The sequence below is a fragment of the Chelonia mydas genome, chromosome 7 (genome assembly GCF_015237465.2).
Source record: "Chelonia mydas isolate rCheMyd1 chromosome 7, rCheMyd1.pri.v2, whole genome shotgun sequence".
NCBI lineage: Eukaryota > Metazoa > Chordata > Testudines > Cheloniidae > Chelonia > Chelonia mydas.
Genome location: NC_057853.1, coordinates 52253732 through 52278219, shown reverse-complemented (window position 1 = coordinate 52278219; position 24488 = coordinate 52253732). Strand labels below are relative to the sequence as shown.

The 24488-nt window shown below is 39.5% G+C and overlaps 1 protein-coding gene and 1 long non-coding RNA gene across 27 annotated transcripts in view; one reads left to right on the top strand and one right to left on the bottom strand.

The window, feature by feature from the left end:
* PPP3CB (protein phosphatase 3 catalytic subunit beta) overlaps positions 1-24488 on the top strand; it is an 80257-nt gene that overhangs the window by 32992 nt on the left and 22777 nt on the right. For 13 of the 26 annotated variants that reach the window (XR_006292308.1, XR_005226098.2, XR_006292307.1 and 10 more), the window contains exons 9-12: positions 5930-6055; positions 13249-13326; positions 16474-16558; positions 17445-17542. Coding sequence is in view for 16 of the 26 variants with exons in the window: in XM_037903880.2 (XP_037759808.1) it covers positions 5930-6055; positions 13249-13326; positions 16474-16558; positions 17445-17542 (387 nt within the window). In the remaining 10 variants the exon portion in view is untranslated. The remainder of the gene's footprint in view (positions 1-5929; positions 6056-13248; positions 13327-16473; positions 16559-17444; positions 17543-24488) is intronic. The other 13 variants (XR_006292309.1, XR_006292313.1, XR_006292312.1 and 10 more) reach the window with 3 other exon arrangements.
* Positions 141-5921, bottom strand: LOC119566775. The gene is made up of 2 exons (XR_005226100.2): positions 3597-5921; positions 141-1048 (listed from the first exon to the last, which is right to left on the bottom strand). It is a non-coding gene; the product is annotated as an uncharacterized LOC119566775 (long non-coding RNA).

Genomic DNA, 24488 nt, shown 5'->3' with positions numbered 1-24488 from the left:
ATGCGTCTTGTACTGCCCAGCCCCTCCTGGACAATACAAGGTCATATAAAGTCTGTCATTTCATTAATAGAAAATGATATGCACAAATGTTGTTATCCCAAATGAAGTTTCCCAAACACTTCAATCCAAACACACGCTGGTTTAAATAAAACAATAAAACAAGTTTATTAACAACAGAAAGATAGGTTTTAAGTGACTACAAATAATGAGGCATAAAAGTCATAATTGGTTACAAGTAAATAAAAGGTAAAACGCAACTGATACCTAACTTAACAGGCTAAGTGAATTCAAAGCATAAGGGTCTCTCTCACTATATGTTCTACCAGTTTTACTGGTTGAATCTTTCAGCCAGGATCCCTCCCAAGTCCGATGATGCTTCCTTTATTCTTCAAGTGTTGTTGATGCCGTGAGTAGAAATGGAGAGATGATTTGGGGCATCTGTTCCCCATTTTATCTTTTCTTCCTCTTTGAAAATCATCTCCGGCTGGGATTCAGGAGGCAGTCTGTGGGAGGGGAACTTCCAACTGTTTCTTTGCCACCTTGTAAATTTCTCGCTCTTACCCTTTTTCCTGCCAAAGAATGGCTGCTTAACCAGGTGATAGTCCATTTGATCTTGTGGACACCTGGCTGAGGCATCAGTTTGCTTTTTGTTTTTGAGGAACTGGTTTGTACCTGCTTTTTAAACTTGGAATATGTCTCAGTAGCATCTTATAACTTTGTGTACAATGTTGCCCCACACATTTTACCAGGACAATAATGATCAGCAAATTGAATTTTCAAATGATACTTCATAAGGCATACTTTGTATAAAATCCATTATAGTTTTGTAAAAATGGTGAACATAGAGTGGTTCTTCGGGTGATGTCTTTGTGGTGTCGGTGCATCCTGGAACCATCAATCAGAGATTTAAGATAGCAGTGTCCCAACTTATGCAGTAGATGTCTTGCAGTGCCGTGCATCTCATCTAGCATGCGCACGACCCGATCCCTTCAGTTCCTTGTCAACCGTCCTCAGCCTGAGATGGAGCTCTGTGGCAGTGTTCACAGTTCTTCACAAAAAACGTATAAATAGTATAATTTAGATAGTTAGACAGCAAGATTTTAGTAGTAGTTAGTTTCACTTAGATAGCTAGAAGTTAAGGAGAAAAACTATTTTTTTTTTTAAGTTTCCCCTTCCCCATAGTTTCCTCACAGTGGGGAACATTCAACTGTTGAACGATGTCTGGCTCCCCAGGCTTCAAAAGATGCGGCTTATGTCGTGAAACAATGCCAGTTTCTGATGGACACTTGTTATCTGTCCGGTGTCTTGGTGAGGTGCACATCCCACAAAAGTGCACCCACTGTAGTAATTTAAAAGCGAGAGCCAGGCACAGCCGGAATCTCCGCTTGAAAATTATCTTAATGGTGAAATCTATCCAAATGGAGACAGAAGAATGGACCTCATCCTCTCCAGGCACCCCCACTTCAGCAAAAGAGGACATGCCATCCTCTAAAAGATTGAGGAAGAGAACACCAACTTCACCGCAGAGAGCACCACAGAAAAAAGGGCAGTCTCCTGCCAGGTCGCTACTCTGATGCTGACAACTGCATGGGTGAGCATCTTTGATGCTTCGGGCACCTCTGGCACCGTCCACACTAGGACCTCTGCCAAGCCCCACCACAAAGAGACCAAGTTGAGGCCTAAAATAGACACGTCTCCTCCATGGCTCCAACCTCACTGGTGAGGGACACTGTGCCGAGACTTCCCCAGGAACCATGCCTCCACTTCCGGCACCAACGGTGCGGTCAGCGCCGATGGGAAAACCCAAAACGGCACCACCCACACCAGTCAAAGGATCACAAAAATTATCAGTGCCGATGACGGCTATACCATTCCCTTTACTTCCCACCCACCTACCTTACTCCCCGCCCCCTCCGTCAGGGACCCTTCTCACGAGCACCTGCTATGACAAGAAGTAGATCATCTTCTGCAGTTAGGTGCCGTAGAACAGGTCCCTCACAACACAGAGGGAAGGGATTTTGCTTCCACTACTTCTTGACCCAGAAGAAGAATGGGGGGATGGAGGCCCATCTTAGACCTCAGAAAACTCAAGTTTGTACGAACCCAAAAATTCAAGATGGTCACATTGGGCATGCTACTACCAGTGCTGCAAAATGGGGACTGGTTTTCAGCCCTTGATCTTCAAGATGCATATTTTCATATTACCATACATCCCGCTCACAGAAGTTTCCTGTGATTCACAGTGGGAAACTATCACTTCCAATACAGAATACTACTGTTCGGCCTGTCCACCACACCAAGAGTTTTCTCCAAAACCCTTGTGGTAGTGGCAGCACATTTACACAAACGAGGGATAATGATTTTCCTATACTTAAATGATTGTCTCCTCAAGAGCTCGACTCAACAAGAAGCAATATAAATGGTCTAGAAGACAGTTGCATTCTTCAGGAATCTAGGGTTGCGGATAAATGAACAAAAATCAACCTTAATTCTTGTACAACAACTGGTCTTCATTGGGGGCACACCTTGGCACCATAGAGGCCAAAGCATCTTTGCTTCTGAGCAGATTCACAACAACAAACCTTATATTGGTAATCAGCAGCAGCCCCCAAAAACCTGCATGAATAGGACTACAACTAGTAGATCACATGGCAGCCACAACAGTTGTGGTAGGACATACAAGACTATATATACACTGCCTATAGGGCTGATTGAGCTCTATACGCTGTGTGTGTGTGTGTGTGTGTGTGTGTATATGTATGTATGTATTTATGTATGTGTATACACTGCCTATAGGGCTGATATGTACCCAGCAAGCACAGCCTCCACAAACGACTAACAGTTCCGCCAAAAGTCTTGGACTCTCTACACTGGTGGACAAGACCAGAAAATGTATGCATGGGCATCCCCTTCCTGTAGGACCCTCCCCTGATGATAATCATGACAGATACATCCCTGATAGGTGGGGCTCCCACGTGAACCAACACACGGTTCAAAGCAAATGGTCTGACGAGAAGACCCACTTATACATCAGTCTGCTTGAGCTGCGCGTGGTACACAATGCCTGCAAACATTTCCTGTCACTGATAAAGAACAAATCAATTCGCATAATGACCGACAACATTACCTGCATGTTTTACATCAGTCGCCAAGGAGGAGCCCGATCACATTCACTATGCACCGAAGCCATGAAACTGTGGAACTGGTGCATTCACCACATAATAAACATCTTAACCTCCTACCTTCCCCGCTGCCAGAATTCGACAGCAGACAGGTTAAGCAGACACTTTTCTTGGGAACACGAATGGGAAATGAAGATGTAGTCCTCCAATCCATATTCCAACGATGGGGATCTCCCCCCTTCGACTTGTTCGTATCCCCAACAAACCACAAATGCCCACTATTTTGCTCGAGAGCAGAGATGGGATCCCGATCACGGGGGGATGCCTTCCTCATCCCATAGGATGCAACACTCATGTACGCATTCCCAGTGATCCCTTCGATCCCACAAGTAATACGCAAGATACGAATAGAAAAGGCTAAGGTCATCCGGATAGTCCTAATGTGGGCCAGACAGGCCATGTTCTTATCATTACCCGATACACATGGCGATATGCGCCCCACGAGTTCTCCCTCTTCGGACGGACCTTCTGTCATGGAACAATAGTTGCACTCTTCACCCAAATCTGGAGAAACTTCTACCTGAAAGCGTGGCTTCTGCATGGTTCCATTATGGTGAGTTAGCCTGTTTGGAACAAGTCAAACACGTATTACTAAACAACAGGAAATCAACCATGCATAAAACTTACCCTCAGAAATGGAAAAGATTCTCCTCATGGTGTCAAGAAAAACAGTTGACTGCCACTACAGCACCACTAGTGCTGGACTACACATTGGAGTTAAAACGTTCGGGTCTTGCAACAAACTCGATCAAAGTGAATCTCGCAGCCATTACAGCATTCAGTCATGGGATCAAAGGGACCTTGATATTCGTGCATCCAATTACTAAACCCTTCCTCACCACTCTACAGAACATTTACCCAGAGGTTCGCCAACCCACTCTGGCATGGGATCTAAACCTGGTATTGAAATCCATCACCAGACCGCCATTTGAACCTTTAGTCACCTATTGCTTATGCCAGACGAATAAGTGAGATAGGGGCCCTTTTGACTGATCCTCCCTACACAATATTTGTAAAGGACAAGGTCACGTTACGACCCCACCCAAAGTTCCTACTGAAAATATCATCACCCTTTCATATAAACCAACCAATTCACCTTCCCATGTTTTACCATAAACCACACGGGAATCCAAATGAAACCATTGTGCATATATTAGGTGTTAGACATGTGTTCATGTTCTAGTTAGATAGAACCAAGCCTTTCTGAAAGTCCCTGAGACTGTGTCCATGACCGAACGTTCAAAAGGCAGTGCTATATCCACTCAGACTATCTAAATGGATCTCCACCTGTATTCAACAATGTTACCCAAACACACAATACAGAACCTCCTGAGAACATCAGATCCCATTCCACATGCTCTGTATTGACCTCAATAGCATTTCTAAACAATGTACCTGTAAGAGACACATGTAGAGCAACTACCTGAGCCTCTGTCCATATGTTTACTGATCATTATGCAATCATTTGAGGCCTGATGCCATAACTGGCCTAACTGTACTTGCCTCTACAATACAAGCGAACCTAAAGTCCTTCCTAACCTCTGAGGGACATTGCTCTACAGTCACCTGAAGTGGAGCACCCACAGGGACATCTCTCAAAAAAGAAGAGAGGGTTACTCACCTTGTGCAGTAACTGAGTTTCTTCGAGATGTGTTCCCCTGTGGCTGCTCCACTGCCCACCCTCGTCCCCTCTACTTTGGAGTTGGCAGTAAGGACTTCACAGTAGAGAAGGAACTGGAGGGATCGGGCTGCGCGCACGCTAGATGAGGCAGCAACGGCACCGTGAGACATCTGCTGTGCACGCATGACCTGTACAGATACTGCCACTGTAAATCTCTAATACTTGAAGTGAAGCACCCACAGGGGGACACATCTCAAAGAACCTCATTTACTGCACAAAGTGAGTAACCCTCTCATACAGATTGTTACACCCACTGAGTGCTTTCCAAACTGGCTGGGATGCTCTGTGCTCTCAGGAGTTCACATTGTAAATACAAGCTGAGAAATAGAGGTTAGAGGCAGAGGAACCAGTAGTAGGCAATTTATATACTAGTCAGCTCAATTCGTGGCAAGCCACACTGTAAAAGTAAGCTTTCAAATGTGGACAGGGCAGGGACCATGCAGATAAGCTATGGGATGTAGTACCATACTGTGTGGAAGGAGGCATGGAAATAATTGTAAGAGAAGCTGTAAAACAGTGGGACAAAGTTGGAGGCAGGTGGAGGGCAGCCTGAGGCTTGACAAGGCATTGTAAGTAAGGAGGGTACAGAGGTAGGCAGAGCTTTGAAGGTGATGAAAAGAAACTGAAATTTGATTGTGAATGTGTAGCCAGTAATCAGTTGATTTAAAATGTGGAATAATAAAAAATCTGAAGCCAGTTATACTGTTGTTTTTGAGTTGAATGTTTGTTTGTGACAGTACCTGAAATGGCACTTTTAGTAGTTTTTCCTTTGTGTCCATTATTAAGTTAAGTATCAGTGGAATTTCGTATTCTCCTTAAAATGTACCTCTTCTAAATTGCAACATAAAGTGATTTTTCATATAACAAAGTTCTCTGTTAGAAATATGTTCCATTGTAATCATGAGTAAAGGATCATAGAGTGTCTCTTGCATATATTTTTACATAAGGTGTAATATAACCATACATATGGGAAAAGATAATCGAATCTTCCTGATGATTTTGTTTTTATTATACTTAGTGTTAAGGAAAAAAATTCTTGCCTTAATTTCTAAATGTTGTTTTGCAGCTGCTGTGTTAAAATATGAAAATAATGTGATGAATATTCGACAGTTCAATTGTTCTCCACATCCTTATTGGTTACCAAATTTTATGGATGTCTTTACGTGGTCATTGCCATTTGTTGGAGAAAAAGGTAGAGAACTATGCTGTACAAGCAAACTCATAAAGTCTTTGTGTTTTGTATGGGTGTTGCAGGTTTATATTTACCTGAGAGAAATTAAGTGTATGATTTCTCTCAAGGAACTATGTTCATCATTGCCACCTACTCCTTTGTTTGTCTAAGTAGGGTGCAGAATTGTGAACGCTTGTCCCAAAAGACCTTTTGCAAGGTTTTGTAAGTCCCCATGTGAAAGTGCTGTAACATGTCCATGAAGGATGGTGATCTGGGACATGAGGTAGTCTACAGCTGTTGGTTCTCTGCTCCCCCTGCTTTTGGCTGAGGTGGCTTGATTTTTGTCTGATGGAGCAGAGGAGGGAATGGAAACGTTTACAAGAGGTTAAGGCACTTGTCTGCATAGTTTAATGAAAACCGCCTTCCTTCTGAAGTATCTCTCTGAATCAACACACAATTTCAATAAACTGTTTCCACTCTACAGAATAATTTACTTTCCTAATCTTAATGGTGTAGAATTCTTAAATATTGTCTAGTTATGATGGATGTTCTTTTAACATTCTATAATGCTCAGAAGATTTACCTTTGATGAAGGGCAATTTACATATCATTGTTCTCCTAAAATACAATTTAATAGATATCCCCGTTCTCCCTCCCTCCCTCCCTCCAGAGCTGGTAATTTTAAATTTAGGACAATTGGGCTCCAGGTAGGTTTAAGTAAAAATCAGAGCAGTCATGGTTGGACATTAAGTTGTCCTATTTAAAGTCCCACCAATATATGCTATAGTATCTTGGTGAAGGGGTTGTAGAAAGCTCTTCAGATGTATCTGAAAAGTACTCCTGAGACCAGTTGCATAAACGCAGGACTCTAGATTTGGGTTAATAATACCTTCTGAGGGAAATTGCAATCAGATGGTTTAGACTTTTTTTAATGTGCTCAGTATATGTAGCAAATTACTTTATGGATTTCAAATAAAAGAAAGAGTAAGAGTTGGAAAGAGTTTTCTGTTCATATGTAATTACGTGATGAAATCTAAATGTCAAGAATCGTCAGTTTATATAGTGACCTTTTGGACAATTGATTATTAAGTACAATAAATGTATAATTCTTATTTATATAGTTTGTAGGACACTTAAGTGGTGGCTGCTGCTCATGAAAATATGGATTATTTTTAACCTTTCAGTGTTTGGGAAATTACTTGATTTTGCTTACTTGAGAGGCTGGTAATTAGATAAGGTTGCTATTAAACCAGATTTTTTTTTGTTCAGCCAGCATATGCTCACTGCTGCAACCACAGTGCAAGTTAGTAAAGGCCCTTGTATTTTCTTTCTGTTGGCTTTCAGAAATGCACACACTTTGACGTTTTAACCAAAGGTTAAATCTGACTTTGCCAATTGGAAGAAATTTATGGCAAAATCCATTTTAAATTATCATAGTGTTTGTGAGAAAACAAAGACAGTATGGTCCATTGCCTTTCTACTCATGTGGATAAATTTTGTGTACTTGTAAAATTGAGTTTCATTTTAGACCATAATTAAAGTTGAGAAAATGCCAAAATATAAATGATCTCCATTTTACTGTTGACCATTCTGAATTCTTGATATAGAAAAAAAACTGTTTAAAGAAGCATTTAATATACATTTTAAAAAATATATTACATTTAAAAAGCCATGTACACCGGACCCTCGCTAGAACACCCGTCTGTATAGCGAGAATTTACATATAACGCGGTCGTGGCCATGGATCCCAAATTTAATTAATTGCAGTTCATTTTAATGTGGTCCGCGCTATAACGTGGTCCCCATGTTAATGCGGTACTGCGCATGGATCCCAAATCCCGTGTTCTAGCGGGGGTCCGGTGTACTTGGTTTTGGCTGGCTGATATTGCTTTTGGGGCTGTCCATTCTTCAATCAGGAGACCCGAATCAGGATCACTTTTGGGGTTCTTCCTCACAGGCTTTGTTACCCAGGGTTTTCAGAACCCAGAGCAGTGATATCTTATTTGTTTCAGGCCGTATAAGCAATAAATCAAGTGGGGACACAGCTCCCGTTCTGATAAATGATTGATACAAACAAGAGTACTTTTATCTAAAACTGCTCTTTATTAGGTCTCAAGTGCATACACACACACACACATAAGCTGTAGCACAGGGGTTGGCAACCTTTGAGAAGTGGCGTGCCAAGTCTTCATTAATTTAAGGTTTTGCGTGCCAGTAATAAATTTTACATTTACAGGGGGCCCCTGACGGAACCCCTGAGTGGTGCTGGGGGCCAGGACCCCAGCTGGGGCCAGATGGCTACAGGAGAGTGATAGAAGGCAGATATATTAGCCCCAGGTTAAGCAGGTCCCTTTTCCCTGGGTAAGGTAATGGGCAATTCCAGAACAATCAGGAACTTGCTGGAACCAGTTAAGGCAGACAGGCTAATTAGGATATCTGGAGCAAATTAAGAAGCTGCTAGAATCAATTAAGGCAGGCTAATCAGGGCACCTGGTTTAAAAAGGACCTCACTTCAGTCAGTGAGGGGTGTGCAAGAAGCTGAGAGAGAGAGGGTGTGCTGCTGGAGGACTGAGGAGTACAAACGCTATCTGGCATCAGGAGGAGGGTCCTGTGGTGAGGATACAGAAGGTGTTGGGAGGAGGCCATGGGGAAGTAGCCCAGGGAGTTGTAGCTGTCACACAGGTGTTACAAAAAACACTGTAGACTGCTGTGATCCACAGGGCCCTGGGCTGGAACCTGGAGTAGAGGGCGGGCCCGGGTTTCCCCCATCCGCCCCCCAACTCTCTATTGGATACAGGAGGAGTTGACCTGCACTGTGGGTCCCACCAGAGGGGAAGGTCCCTGGCCTGTCCCCCAACCCACTAGGTGGACCAGCGGAGACTGTGGGGATTGTTCTCCTTCCTTTTCCCCATGCTGGTCAGTGATGAGGTTAGCTGAGTGAACGGCAGGTTTGAGTCACTAGCAAAAGTGGCCAAACTGAGGGCTGCCGTGAATCTCTGAGGCAAGCAGATCCGCCAATAAGTGCAGGACCCACCAAGGCAGAGGAGGAACTTTGTCACACTAATTTAAATCACATAACTCATAGCGACTCCTAGTGGATCACCATAGTAAGCCCTGATGGATCACCAATTCTCCTAGTTTCAGCAACCTACTCATTTCTTATCAAAGCATTTCTAGTCATAACAACAATAAAATTTGTGTCAGGCACCTGAAACCAAGGTTGGCTGTCCAAACGTTCTTTCCATTTTGATTAGCAGAACTGCAGACATGCAGCTGCCCGGCTATGCTCCTGGGCCTAAAATTATTCCTAGCTATGTGATGTTTGATTTTCAGCTAGCAGTAACTGAACACACAAAATAGCTGGCTGCTGCAGTACTGTCACATTCTGGGGTAACATGCAAGAACGTCAGATTTTGGGTTACAGCTTTGTAGAGAAGGATGCTGTAATAGTTGTGCTATACTTGAGCCATGCTGCTCATTTGTTTTAATGTAACTGATGGTATTTTTTAAAAAAAAGCTAAACTCTCCCCAACCTTGATATTTCAAAGTGTTTGTGTGGTTTCTAAATAATACATAGAAAATGTCTCTCTCACCCTACCCTATGCATGCACTCACTTATGCATACCTCACCATTGATATGTAAGGATATACAGAGAAGTGTATGAGAATTTAATGAGGTATATGGTAACTTTAAAAAAATTACATGAGGAGTGGTAGCACATCTTTGTGTTGAATTGTAGAGGATTTTTGGGTCAGGGGATGTCTTTTTATAAAATGTGTAAACATTGGGCTCTCTGAATATTTTAAAAATATAATAATGGGAAACCCTGATGCAGAAAATCAAACTTTCTTCATCAGTTTTTAAGTCTGCCTCTTGCCTTAAATTATTAGCAGAGGATTTTGCATATTTAGTATGCCTAAAGTAGTGTAACGTTGTTTAAATTTACTTTTAAAATCTGTTAGAGGAGTTTACATATCTGTTGTCCCACAGGAACAAATGTGGAAATTCTGGACTGTGAGTCCTTGTGATTTAAAGGACTTCTGTTGTATGAGAGTATAATGTATCTTATCTTACACAGTGCCAAGCACATTGTAGGCACTTTGCAAATAACAGTAAATAATGTTGTAATTTCTCTAATATGTATTTGTTGATGTACAATTACATTGCACTCTATTTAGGAAATATATTACTTATTTTCCTTTTATGCTGCCTTCTACATTTATGTGGAAGTAATGGTTGACTATGTGTGTAATTTCACATTTTACATATAATGGATATATTCAGAGCCTAAAATTTACTTTTTTAAACAGCAGTGAAACATATTTATAACTATGCATTAGGGGAATATTTGTAGAGCAATTGGTAAAACTATTCAGTTCTTAAAAGGATTTACAGCTTTACTTGGTATCAAAATATAAGTGTTTCATTATACTTCCACAACATGTTTCCTTTTAAAACTACAGTATTTGCATTGGCAAAAGTTAAAAAATGAGACTTGTGCATTTTTATATATTAAGCTATGTCCCCATACTCTTTCATAGTGCAGATTCAAAGCTTTGTTGTAGTGAAGTTGTGTGTGTTATTGTTTTTTTAACTGGCAATAAAGTGACAGATTTAAAGAAAAAATAATTACTAAGACTCTAGTGAATTGTCAGTCACACTTTGGACCAGTCTCTCACTAAATGTCAGGGCCAGATCCTCTGTTGTGTAAATCAGCATAACGCCAGTTTGCCAGTAAACTGACTGGGCATCTGGACCTCTCTATCTTTGACCCTGATAATGTGTGTTCTCAGTTATACCACTAGTACAGTTTGAGGCATATGACGAGCATTTCTCAATTTCCCCAATCACTGACTCAAGAAAGTTGGGAGGTAAGGTGCAGGAGAATAATAATTCATTGCCGATTACTTTCATCTTAAATTTCTTGCAAACTGTCAAGCCATTCTGCTTACAGATATGTTTGGGGAGACAAGGTGGGTGAGGTAATATCTTTTATTGGACCAACTTCTGGTGGTGAGAGAGACAAGCTTTCGAGCTACACAGAGGTCTTCTTCAGGTCTAAGTGCATTTCCTGACTGTCACAGCCAAGTACAAGATTGAACTGATAGTTTAGCATAAATAGCACATATCTGTTTGATCTTGTACTCAGCTTTAATGCTCTGGGAAAGGCACGCAGACCTGAAGAAGAACTCTGTGTAGCTCGAAAGCTTGTGTGTGTCTGTCTGTCTCTCTCTCTCTCCATTAAAAGTTGGTCCAGTAAAAGGCATTACCTCACCCACTTTCTGTCTCTAATATCTAGGGACTGATATGGCTACAACAACACTGCATACAAACATGTTTGACTTTTGACAAATGATCTTTCTTTACTGTTGAGATTCTTTTAATGAGAGTACCTATTACTCGGGTAAAGATTGTGTTTTTGTTTGTTGCTCATTAAGGTAGATTGTCTTGGTTGAGAAAATTAAGTTTGTTGTTGTAGAATTTGTGCAAGGGGATTTCTCTTTAGGTTAGTCTACACTGCACACTGCCTTTAAAGGAATGTAGAGTCCATACATTATATGCAGAGCTAGATGGATATAAATAGCAGTCTAGGCAGTGAGGCACTGCTTAGGCAAGTAGAGTAAGGACATACCTGAATCTTGTGAGTATGACTGTTCCCAGACATGTACACTGTTCACCCAAACAGTGTGCCCTTGCTGCACCTCACACTGCTATTTTTAGCAGTGTAGTGCCTCTCTGCTAGGGTCTTTCCCCACTGCAGGGTAAGACTCCAGCAGTGGGGAAAGGCTCCCTGCTGCTGCTGCAGTAGCCTTTCCCCAGTGCAGGGAAAGGCACCTGGAGTGGTGAGCTACCAGAGCTGTTGCTTACTGCAGGGAAAGGTTCCAGCAGTTCCCTGTGGTGGGGAAAGACTTCGGGAGCAAAGAGCTGCCAGAGATTTTCCCTGCTGCAGAGAAACATTCCAGCAGAGGGGAAAGGCTCTGGTAGATTTTCCCCGCTGCTGAGCCTTTCCCTGTTGCCTCCCTTCTGCCCTAGCACCTTTTACTAACGTGTAGGTACACACTGCAGTGTGGGTGCAGCCTGATTTTTGCTGCTGAATGTAGTTACACATACCGTACGCGCTGCTGCTAGCATTGTGCCATGTAGATTAGCCTTTGTTTGCTAAGTAGTCAGCGAAGCACCATGTGAAATGATTTGATTTAGCTTGGCTTCATTAGCTAATACAGTAATAAGTACTAGAGAGATCCCTAAAATGATTTGTCATTTTATTAATATAGGGTATTCCAAATTCATGTGAAGAGTTCCCCATACACTTTAAAGATTATTTGAAAATCTGCTTAATGCTTTTTTTCTCCTCTGTGTGCCTTCACTAAATACTTTGAAAGATTCACAATTTTCTTTTTTTTTCTTGTCATCTAATACATTTGCATGGAATTACAAGGTAACTTCCTAAAAGAGTAATTGTAGCAGATTCACAGCTTTTTACATTAAGGACTCTTTTCAAGCACTTGAAAGGGGTGGTCCATCATGCTTTTTAATAGGGCAAGGTGTTTTTGCTGGTAGTGTCCATTAATATTTCTATCAACTGAAAAATAATGTTGGCATTTATCCATGTCACAAACATAAATAATATTTTTAAATATTGGGTTCCATTTCCCCTACTGGTTTTCTCTCTCATCCCTTCTCCTGTTGTACCATGTTGTGGTTAATCGGGGAGACTGGAAATCTCATCCTCCAAAGGCTGTATTTAGAACCACTTTTTATTTCAATGATACTAGCTAACTGCTCAAAATTTAGTCCGAATTGATCAGCTTTTGTACAAACTACAGCTGAGAGTTTATTGGTTTTTCATCAGATTAAAGATTGCTTGAATGTAGAAATATCATTACTTATGAAAGGAGATCCTTTCTAAAAAGAACTAATTCTGGACCATGGGTGTGGGAAAAGAGGGAAGTCTGTGATGCTATTCCAGCACTCTGTCTTTGGACAGTGGTGTTACCTTAGCATCATATTTTATGTGACATTCCATGAATATACACATTAGGAAAAGTGTGTCTGTCTGGGAGAGCAGATTGCTGAGCAGCTGAAAAAAATACATACTGGGGTGGGAAATTTTGTCAGCCATAAGTGCAGACAATTTGTTACACCTCACGTATGAATTAATATATGTAGCAATGTACAGTCAGTTAATTCATTATTATTCTTTTCAACACAGTAACAGAAATGTTGGTGAATGTTCTGAGCATTTGCTCTGATGATGAATTAATGACTGAGGGAGAAGATCAATTTGACGGTAAGGTCACCTTTATATCTCAAGTACTATATTTTCAGGGGAACGTTTCTATAGTAGTGGTTGAGACTTTGACCAATTGTATTATATGTTGGAAAAAATTATATTGTCTTGGTTTTTTCTTTTCTTTAGATAGTAATATATATATATATATATATATATATATATATATATATATATATATTTTATATTTGTAATATAATATAGTCTTGTTAAATAATATTATTTACTGTACTGTTCAACAAAACATCTTCAAAAATTCCTAGAATTTACTTTACCTGAAGAATAGAGTTGATTTGATACTACACTTGGATAAACAGTAATTGTTATCTAAAAACCCTTCTTGACACTGTCTCTGTTTTTGGGGCTTCAGAATTTAATCCTTACTTATTATATTAAAAACAGTAACAAATAAATTTGTACAGTAGATAAAAGCTGTATTTTCACGTCTTGAAGGTTTTGATTATCTGTATGAGCTACCTGAACTTTCCTGGCATTTATGTTGTTGCCAGAAACGTGAAAATTAATAATACAGCCCTAGGTCCTGATCCTGCAAACACTTCAACATGCAGTGTTACTCACATGAGTAATCCTGTTGCATTTGGGGTGGGGTGGGGGTGGAATACTCACATGCTTAAGTGATTATTTCATTCTCTAAAATGGCAGGCTTTCATTTAGTTTCTCCAGCAGAGACTCACTCAGCATTTATTATGCTCCCTCTTCAGTCCAGTAGTTGAACTATTTCCTAATTTTGATTGTTTTTGTATTTTTTATCTCCTCTCCTTTAACAGTTTCTTTGCTGGATGTATTCTATCTTCTCTCCATAAATAGATTCTCCGAATACTTGACAAATTTTCCTTGTTTATCAGAATTGTAAAATGTATCCAACATTTTCCACTTTTTATTCAACTAATTTAAGTGTGGCAATTTTTAATTTCCTTCACTTTTCTTTTGCAAATTCATTCTTTATTAGCACTGCCAGGTAAAATACCTTTGGGTTTTTTTTAATTTGTCTCACTCACTTTTTTTCTCCATCGTTCACTTCTTTTTTTTTTTCTGCACTCTCTATCTGAAGTACAACTCCCATATGGCAATAAAAAAGGTACAGATCAGACAGAATAGTAATGTTTTGAAATATGACTTCATAGATCCATAGTATGAATATTAGTAGTACAGAACACATTTATATACTGATATACAGATGTAGAGTTTTTGTTTTATTATCAGTGTGTTAAAAATATTTATAAAGATTTGTATTCGTGTAATCAGAAGTCCTATTCCAAGACATTTGTCTTTCTGTGCATGAAAATTTCTCCTTTCTTCCATTCCTCTTTTTTACTGAATTTCATTCTTTTATCTGTCTCTAATATTTTATCTTTGGACCTGCATGTGTAGGGAGCATTCAGTTTGCATTGTTCTTTATAATGATTTTTAGTGTGAACATTTTACTTCAAAATTGTGCATGAAATATGTTTAGAAAATGTTCCAAAATCTTGTTTGTATGGTACGTTTAGCGTCTTCTGACTAGTTTTACATGGAAAAAAGTAATATGTATGCTGTGCAGTTTTACAGAGGTGTTGATATAATGGTTGAAAATGGATCTATTAACTTAAATCTATAGTAGCTAACAAACATTTTCCCAAATCCCAATCTGTAGACGCTTTTGTTCAGAAATATTTTTGATTAGATTATATGATCATTTGTTCAACAAAATATTTGAGGTCTGTACCTGTCATTAGCAGGAAATATTTTTAATAGTAACGAACACATCAGTTTCATGTGGTATTTATAATAGTTATGTGGATCTCTTGGAGAATAATAATATTGCTAAATGTTTCAGATTAATAATTGTATTGCACTTGGGTTGTGGAAGGTGTGGAATATATAATATAGCATTCCAAGTTCACCTTCCACCTTTTGGCGTGCCTTGCTTGAGTGCAACGTATGGCTACGTCTCCATGTACCACAGTGTGGATGATTTCTTCCCCAGATGATTGAATATTCAGAGGAGACTTTGGAAGTGACCATGGCTTTAATGGTGTTGATCTCTCCATTTGAGGGTCAACAAGGGAAAGAAAAAACTAGCTGTGGGGCCTTCCTTCTGCCCACAGTAAACTAAACCAAAATAAATGGTAGGGATGAGGAGGGAGCTCCTGCGCTGTAGCGGAGCAAAAGGAGGCAGTGATGGCCCTCCTTTTCCCACTCCAAAGCCTCCTTGGTAATTTTTGGTTGCATTTATATCTTTCCCAACCAATCTGTCACTCTCTTCTGTGGAACGTGCAGCATTTATTCCAGTCCTTTGGTAATGGTAATTCCTGCAAATGGTGCAAATTTACAAGCAAAAATAGATAGTCCCTAGAATTGGGAGGTAAAGGAATCCTCACATATTCCAGCTGACTCTGCAGACCTCTGCCACTGAACTCTTTGTGTGTATGTGTCTGTCTGTCTCTCTCTCTCTTTGTGTGTGTGTGTGTGTGTGTGTGTGTGTGTGTTGTTTCGGAAGCCTATGCAGAAAGGCTGTCTACCCTTGACTAGTTCAGTCTGCCAAAGAATCAGTACCAGAATGGTGACCTTTTGTGTCTTGTACATGTCAGCTGCCGCTGTGTTGTGCTGGTAGGGCTTGTAATTGATTCAGGTGTCAGTGAAGAATTTAGTAATCGAAAAGCCATGAGAATGAAACGTGATAGTTGTGAAAGCTACAGTATCAGTAGTTTTGATAACTAGATTTTGTGGGTGAGGCATTGGTTTTACTGGCCTCTTAAGGTGAGCAAGGCCAGGTTTATAATCAGCAAAAAGAAAAGGAGTACTTGTGGCACCTTAGAGACTAACCAATTTATTTGAGCATAAACTTTCGTGAGCACGAATGCATCTGATGAAGTGAGCTGTAGCTCATGAAAGCTCATGCTCAAATAAATTGGTTAGGCTCTAAGGTGCCACAAGTACTCCTTTTCTTTTTGCGGATACAGACTAACATGGCTGCTACTCTGAAACCTTTTATAATCAGCGCACACTTAAATGTTTTGGGTGTTGGACTTCTCTTAGGAGAGTTGTTGAATTTACAAAGTTGTACTCAATTAATAGAATAGTATGTTGTATAGAATTGTGGCCCTCTCTTCATGAGCTTGAGACCTACTTTTATTCCATTGAAAGTAGGTACAGCTGCAGCACGAAAAGAAATAATCAGAAACAAAATACGTGCAATTGGCAAGATGGCAAGAGTCTTCTCTGTTCTGAGGTAATTACACATTCTGTCTCTCCCCAGTAACCCTGTTATATTGGAAGAGAAAAATCTAATCCAGGCCATGGGATGTGAAGTGTTCTTTATGTAGACCCATAAGCAGTAGCTTAGTTAAAATTCTGGCTTCACAGGTTGTTTTAAAAGATTGTTAGTTTTGGGGTATTTGGAGAGAAAATGTTTTTATTTTGAAAGTTATCTTTGAGACCTAGAAAAAGTAGAGCATGTCTCTCTTTTTAATCAAACAGCTAATTACTGTGTCCTAATTACAGATGTCTGCCTGTCCGTACCTTATGAACAGATATCAAAATGACAGTTGTATAACAAAGGGAATTGGGGATGGTTAGGAAAATGTCACGAAGCTCAGGACTATTCTGTTACAGATTTTAACACAGTACACTTCTGTAGCTGCCTATGATTCGGGCATAATCAAATTTACTCCAAAGTGTGCTTTTACCCAAAAAACAACACAGCTCAAATAGGTATTATTGCTCAAACTTGATTTCCTCCCCCCGAAGACTTACAGAATCTTTGGGCCAGACTGTGAGCCACTTGATCACACTGATGAGCTGTTACTCTTAAGGATAGTTTAATTAAAGCAAATAAGACCACGCATGTAAAAAAGGGGCAAGCAGTCTGTCCAATAATTATTTTGCATATGTATTCAGTTCTAGACAGAGGAAAAGACAGACCCGCAAACTAGTATCTAGCAGATCATTTCTTCTCCAGGTTGGAAAGTTTGCCCATTGTTAATCCTTTGAAGTTTGAGCTGTGTTAAATCGTGACATGGAAGAAACAGCAAAATATATTTTTCCTTATTTTATTTAAATTCTTATTTAAGTGGCTTTATAGTAAAGAAACTGTCATTGCTTTTTTTCCACTATAGGGAGGAGAGTGAAAGTGTGCTGACACTCAAGGGTTTGACTCCCACTGGAATGTTACCTAGTGGAGTGTTGGCCGGAGGACGTCAGACGCTACAAAGTGGTAATGATGTTATGCAACTTGCTGTGCCTCAGATGGACTGGGCCACATCTCACTCTTTTGCTAACACTACACATAATGCATGCAGGGAATTTCTAATGCTTTTCAGTTCTTGTCTTAGCGGCTGAGATAAACATAGTGTTATATGTTAATCAGGCAATGTGAAATGGATACCTAACCAGGGTATAAAACTAAAAGCAAATATTTAGTAGTGTTAGACCAGTATTGTCAGTCTGAGCTTCCTTAATTTAAAAACTTTCAGGTGGCACAAGTGTCTCAGTTGTGGGGTGACTGTATAGAGCTGATAATGGAATCTAGAGTCATTTGGGCATTACATTACAGAAAGTGCAATGTAATTCTTCATTTTTTACTTGTCAACTTTTCATTTAAATAGTTTTATTACAGATGTTACTAGTTTTAATTTTTAAATGTCAAATACTTCTTTGATGCTAGTATTAACAAACAGCTGCAGGCTGCTGAGCTTTGTTTTTCACTTCATTGACAGATTGACGTGTGCTGTGTTTTGTACCCTGGGAATTAATGCCAAAGTTTGTTCTCTGTGTTGTTTGTCAAATGTTCTATGTATAATTGACTTCCCTGAATTGTCCTTGTAACATGCTGTTTCCTTCCTCTGCAGATGTAGCTGCTTTCTTAAATCTGTCTGTCTCTCTCTAGGTATAGCTGTATGTCTGTATAAGTGTTAAAATTAAACCACTCTCCCAGCTACTTGTCTGTCTCTTGATGTAGAAGCAACGGTGTAGCACCTTGTTTTTGAGGCTTGCTGCATTTCCTGCTGCACATTGTCTGTGCATTTTGGAGATTAATGTAATTGAAAATATTCAGTAATTGTTATAAAATCAGTTGAGAATAAAGGGATTGAATTTAAATCTTGTAAGTAAGTCAAAATCAAAGGGTGTTAAGTGTGCATATATTTTTGCATGAAAATAAAAAGAACGCTACACGAAATATACCTGTAATCTGGCTCATTGAATATTTTTTTGTTTTTGTTTTTTTTTTTTGTTTAAACATGGAATCAACTTTTCAGAAGACCATAACAGATTAACTAGGCATAGGAGAAATGTTATGAAACTCTTACAAAATATATCAAAAGGATGAAGTCCAAATTTATGTTCATTGTGGTGGATAATTAAAATATCAGGTTGGAAACTGGACTTCACACGTGCAGCACTCTTAAGCATAAATTACTTGAATGCATTCCAACTTTCTGTCTTTGGGCACTTGTATAGTACCAAACACTATCTGGGCACTGATTTCTAGCAGTATTGAACAATTTTAATATATGAACAGAATCACATTTTTACACAATCTATTTTCCAAGAGTAGCTGCTTTTGTCATTTTGAAATTTAGATACTCATAAAGAAAAATTCAGAAATTTCCAATCAGGTTTTTTTAAAACCTTTTATTGAACTTTCAATTAATTTATCAGAGTTCTTCTTTAATAGTTTTGAAATATAAATGTCACATTTTTAAACTTTTTGATGGGTTCATGATGTCTACAGATTAACTTTCTATGTTCTATTTATGTATGTTATTGTTTTGTGAATGTTGTCTATAACTAATGGTGTCTGTTCCTCAATCCATCCAGAGCATTCCAAAAGAATACATTATAGTTTTTGTATTTTTGTTGATTAGTGAGATATTTTGTTCTTGTTTTTTTTAAAATTGTCTGTGCTCTAATTTCCTCTCCCTCATTTCCCAGTTTTTCTTCATATTGCATTATAAACACCAGAGAGAGGATCAAACTAACTAGAAAAAAAATGTTTTGTTAACATAACACATACAACATATTACCACTAGAGGAGAAAGCAGGATATTTGAAAAGTATGCAAAAGAGGGGTTTTTTTTGTGGGGGAAGGAGTGTTTTTTTCACTGACGTGAGAATGCTTTATTGTGGTATTCCTTGATACACTGAATCAATCCATTAGCTATTTCATTCTTCTTTCACTGTTTCAAAATAATCCAATTGTTAACTTTTTTTAATATAATATTTTAGTTTTTACTGATCAATATGCACCAATTTATTTAGATTTTTCTCTTGTACTATGTATGCACCTTTTTAAACAAAACCTATTAAAGGTTTTAAATATAAATACAACAGTTTCCAAGCTACAAAAGGAAAAGTTCTGAAGTAAAACAACTATAATAGAACCAAATATTTATTAGCCAATGGTGTAGTGAGGTTTCACATTGAAAAGATTTTTTTTACAAAATACCATATATTTATCAGTATAGTATGAAATGTCATAAATAATTACAGCTAAACTACATTTGAGAAAATAAATGAACAAAGCATATTTTGTGATGTATAATCCTTGCTTTTCTATTGTTTTTGTTCACTTGCTAGTTCACAAAATTCAGTAATGATCAATTAATGTTAATTAGCGAAGTTCTCTTGTGTTGATGATTGGAAAAATCATCTGTTTGCATAGTCAAGGCTCAATCTGCTTCCACTGTGTAGTTTTTATTTTAGTGGGGTATATGTGTTTCAAGTGATTTGGGCTGCAGCTTCTTTTATCAGAATAGGTAGTGTATCCAGATATATTTGTAAAATTAATATTTACTTTAAGTACAAACACAGATATAAATAAACCAAATTAAGCAGTTTTGAATTGGAGCTTCAGAAATGTAATTTGGACCCAACTTCAGATTTTTGGCAAGAAATACCTTCAGTCAGAACTCTTTCATTTTGAGATCAAACAGAAAGTGGGCACAACAGTCCTTAAAGGGACAATAAACTCTGTAGTAAGTTATTAGAAGAGACTATGATGGTAAAAAACCCAGATGATATTAGTACCCTGTCAATGTACCTGAAATAATTTGTTCAGGTTTGTCCCCTGGGGAAAGAGCTGATTGTCTGGGATAGAATGCAGAATAGGGCACCTAAAATGATACCCAGTCTGAAGTATCTAAATTGTGAGGAAGGATTAAACAAACTGATTCTCTTTGCAAAACAGAAGAAACCGAGGTGTAACAACATAAATTCTAAGCATCATGTAAGGGGTATAGTCAATAAACATATATTTATTGCTGAGAAGAGCAGAGGAAACAACCTGAAAATTAGAGTAAATTGGGAATACCAGCATAACTATATCACTCAAAAGGAAGTGAGCATATTAAACACTTGAGAAACACCTGGATTCATTTCTGGAGGAGGGGATTGAGTGGAATTCAAGGTTGTTAATACTGAGATAAATTTATAAAGGGGAAGGTCTTTTGGGTAACATTGCCTTTGTCTGTTCGTAACATTTTTTATGTGAAGTGGAGTTAAGCATTTAATAGTATACTGCTTACATGAGCAAATTCAGGCAACTTTATTTCACTCGTGCTTCATTATTTTAATGATGCTGTAAGATATAACTTTTCTAGTGCCATTTATTCAGTGGAATGAAGTTGTTACCATTTATTTGAATTAGGGCTGTCAATTAACTGCTGTTAACACCTGCGATTAATGCATGTTAATATTTTTAACACGCATTAATCGCAGACCCTGTGGGTGAGAGGGCAGCATGACATGCTCTGAGAAACCTGTTTGGTCAAGCGCAGTAACATAAGCCGTCACCAGAGGGCGGGAAGAGAAGAGGCTTCAGAAAGTAAGGTAGTTCTCATCCCTACGTTTTTAAAGTAAAAACAGGACAGGCAGGGACTCGCCGGAGCGCCCCCTCTCCTTTTCTGGGCTCGGTGGAACCACCCTCCCCATGCCTCCTGACCCCCCAACCACCCTGTGCTACCCGCAGCTGGGGCTGCCTCCTGATTTTTGCACTGCCCACTTTGGGGTCTCCCCCTCCCAGCCCTGTGCCATCCACAGCTGGTGCTGACCCCTTCCCCTGTGCTGCCCAAGGCTGGGACTGACCCCCATCCTGAGCTCAGCGGCACCCCACCACCCCCAAGCCCCATGCCGCCCATGGCTGGGGCTGGGGCTGACCCCTCCCCCCGGTGCTACCCAGGGCTGGGGCTGACCCCTCTGCCCAAGACTTGTGCCGTCTGCCCCCTCCTCCTCCGTGCTGCTTGCCCACCCAAAGCTCCATGCCTCCCCCAGCTGAGGCTGATTTCCCCCCTCCCCTGGCTGAGGCTGACCCCCTAACCCCCCTGAGCTCTGTGCCTTCCCCAGCTGATGCTGATTTCCCGCCCCCACTCCCCCCAGCTCTGCACCATCCAGGGGTCAGCTCTGAAGCCAGCACTGGCTGCCAGCAGCAAGTTTCTCCAATTTTCTGCTGGCGGGCTCTGCCACCTTCAGCTGATCCCCAGACAGCAGCTGCCTCTCTCTACTCTGCCTTGCAGATGGGACAAATACCCAGTTTTGGCGGAAGAAGTAGGGACGGCCAGGACAGAGCTGAAAAAGGGGACTGTCCTGGCCAAAATGGGACGTATCATCACCCTAGCCAGCCCGGGGTTGTTCCTGGCCCGCCCCTCACTCTCAGGACCAACCCCCCTGCGTCGTGCCCCATTGCCCCTAGCTGGCTGCTCACTCCAAGGGTACCCCATAGAGAACATGGCCTGGCGAGCTCAGCTTCCCTGCACCAGTTTCTCCTCCCTTGCAGTATGAGCAGTCCCTCAGGTAAAATCCACCCTTCCTTGCAAGCAAGGGCTTGCTCAGCTGAAGGGAGCCCACCCAGCTCAGTAAAAGGAAGTGAGCCTGTTGAGACCAGTACCAGAAACCACCCTTCCAGAAGCAGCAGTAAGACCGCTTTGTCATCATCCTCCTGCGCAGGTTATTGCTTACTTCCTCCCTCCCCTGTCCTCCCCCAACACTGAGTGCTTGTTTGTCTGAGTGATTGGCTGAACAAGAAGTAGGACTGAGTGGACTTGTAGGCTCTAAAGTTTTACATTGTTTTATTGTTAAGTGCAGTTATTTTTTTTACATAATTCTACATTTGTAAGTTCAACTTTCGTGATAGAGATTGCACTACAGTACTTCAATGAGGTGAATTGAAGTTTCTTTTTTACAGTGCAAATGTTTGTAATAAAAAATAAATATAAAGTGAGCACTGTACACTTTGTATTCTGCGTTGTAATTGAAATCAATATATTTGAAAATGTAGAAAACATCCAAAAATATTTAAATCAATAGTATTCTATTATTGTTTAACAGCGTGATTAATCATGATTAATTTTTTAATCGCTTGATGGCCCTAATTTGAACGGGAGTTAGCATTCTGATTAACCGAGGTCCTGATTCAGCAAGAAACGTAAGCACATGCTTAACTTTAAGCTTGTGAGTAGTCCCAGTGAAATCAGTTGGACTGATCAAGTACTTCGCTGATCTTAGCCCTTGGATACCAATCTGATCATTACTCAGCGGACTGGGAAGATACTTTTTTATTGGCCTAGATGTTGCATCAGCTCTGACTTTTTATCAAGAGGGGAGTCTTAGAACTGCAGAAGATATAAAATATCATGCCACCTGTCCTTGAATGTCCTTACTTAGAATTCCCAGTTAAGCTAACTGAGAATTTTGCTTCAGTAAGGATTTCAGAGTTGGACCTATTAATATGCTGTGGTTCTGTTGTTAGGTGTATCAGGGTTTATTAAGGATTTCACTTGTAACTTAGAGAATCTGAGTTAAAATGTTATAAATTGTTTTTTATTGTGTTATATTTTAAAAGCAGTTGTATTTTCCAATTGGTTTGTTCCTTTATGCTTAGTGTAACAAAGTGCCTTTCTTATTTCAAATCAATTATATATATCCTGAGATCTCTCTGAAATAACAGGGAAAGTAGAATTAATTAAGTAATAGGTTTTGAAATTTGTATGTATGACAAAACTATATAATTTACAGAGGCGAAGCAGTATCCGTGATCTTTTAAGAAAAAGATTGAAAAAAAAGGCCTCATGGGTAACAAGAAATGATGGAGAGAGGTTTAGTGCTGTATTTGTGGCAAACTGGAAGAATAAAAAGATAAGAAGGAATTATATATAAAGTTTGATTAGCTTTTAAGATATTCCTAAAAGTAATTTAATTTTTGCTGTTTGGGAATGTTTTTCCCCCCCCATAAACATGGAAAATAACCATTCACACAAGTGGCTATTTGACTTAATCCTGAGATCTTCTCTTTGCATTTGAGGACAAGAAGCTTTTGGTAACTCTAAATATAAAGGTTGTAAAAGTACTGTATTATGCATACAAGGTATTAATACAGATGACTATTTTATAAGACACATTTTCCAAAGCAACACTGTAAAAATTGTAATTATTTGTAAAACACAGTGATTTTAAATCATAATGTAGGTAATGTATATATTTGTTTTCTATTTATTTTCTTACTCAAATTATACTTCGCTAATTTAAAGAATTCTGAAAATCTGTTCTGATCGAATCACAAATTAATCATTTCTATCTTGCTTCCCCAAGATTTACTTTTATACCTATTCAATTCCAATTCCTTTTTTCTTAAGAATCAGTTTAGCAAACACGTTGTTAGCACTGTGTAAACTGTCTGTTGAATGGAGAAACTTCTTAAACTTCTGGGTGCCACATTTCAGGAAAGATGTGGACAAATTGAAGAAAGTCCAGAGAAGAGCAACAAAAATGATTAAAGGTCTAGAAAACATGACCTATGAGGGAAGATTGAAAAAATTGGGTTTGTTTAGTCTGGAGAAGAGAAGACTGAGGTGGGACATAACAGTTTTCAAGTACATAAAAGGTTGTTACAAGGCAGAGGGAGAAAAATTGTTCTTCTTAACCTCTGAGGAAAGGACAAGAAGCAATGGGCTTAAATTGCAGCAAGGGTGGTTTAGGTTGGACATTAGGAAAAAATTCCTAACTGTCAGAGTGGTTAAGCACTGAAATAAGTTGCCTAGGGAGGTTGTGGAATCTCCATCATTGGGGATTTTTTATAGCAGTTTGGACAAACACCTGTCAGGGATGGTCTAGATCAGGGGTGGCAAACTTTTTGGCCCAAGGGCGACATCTGGGAATAGAAATTGTAT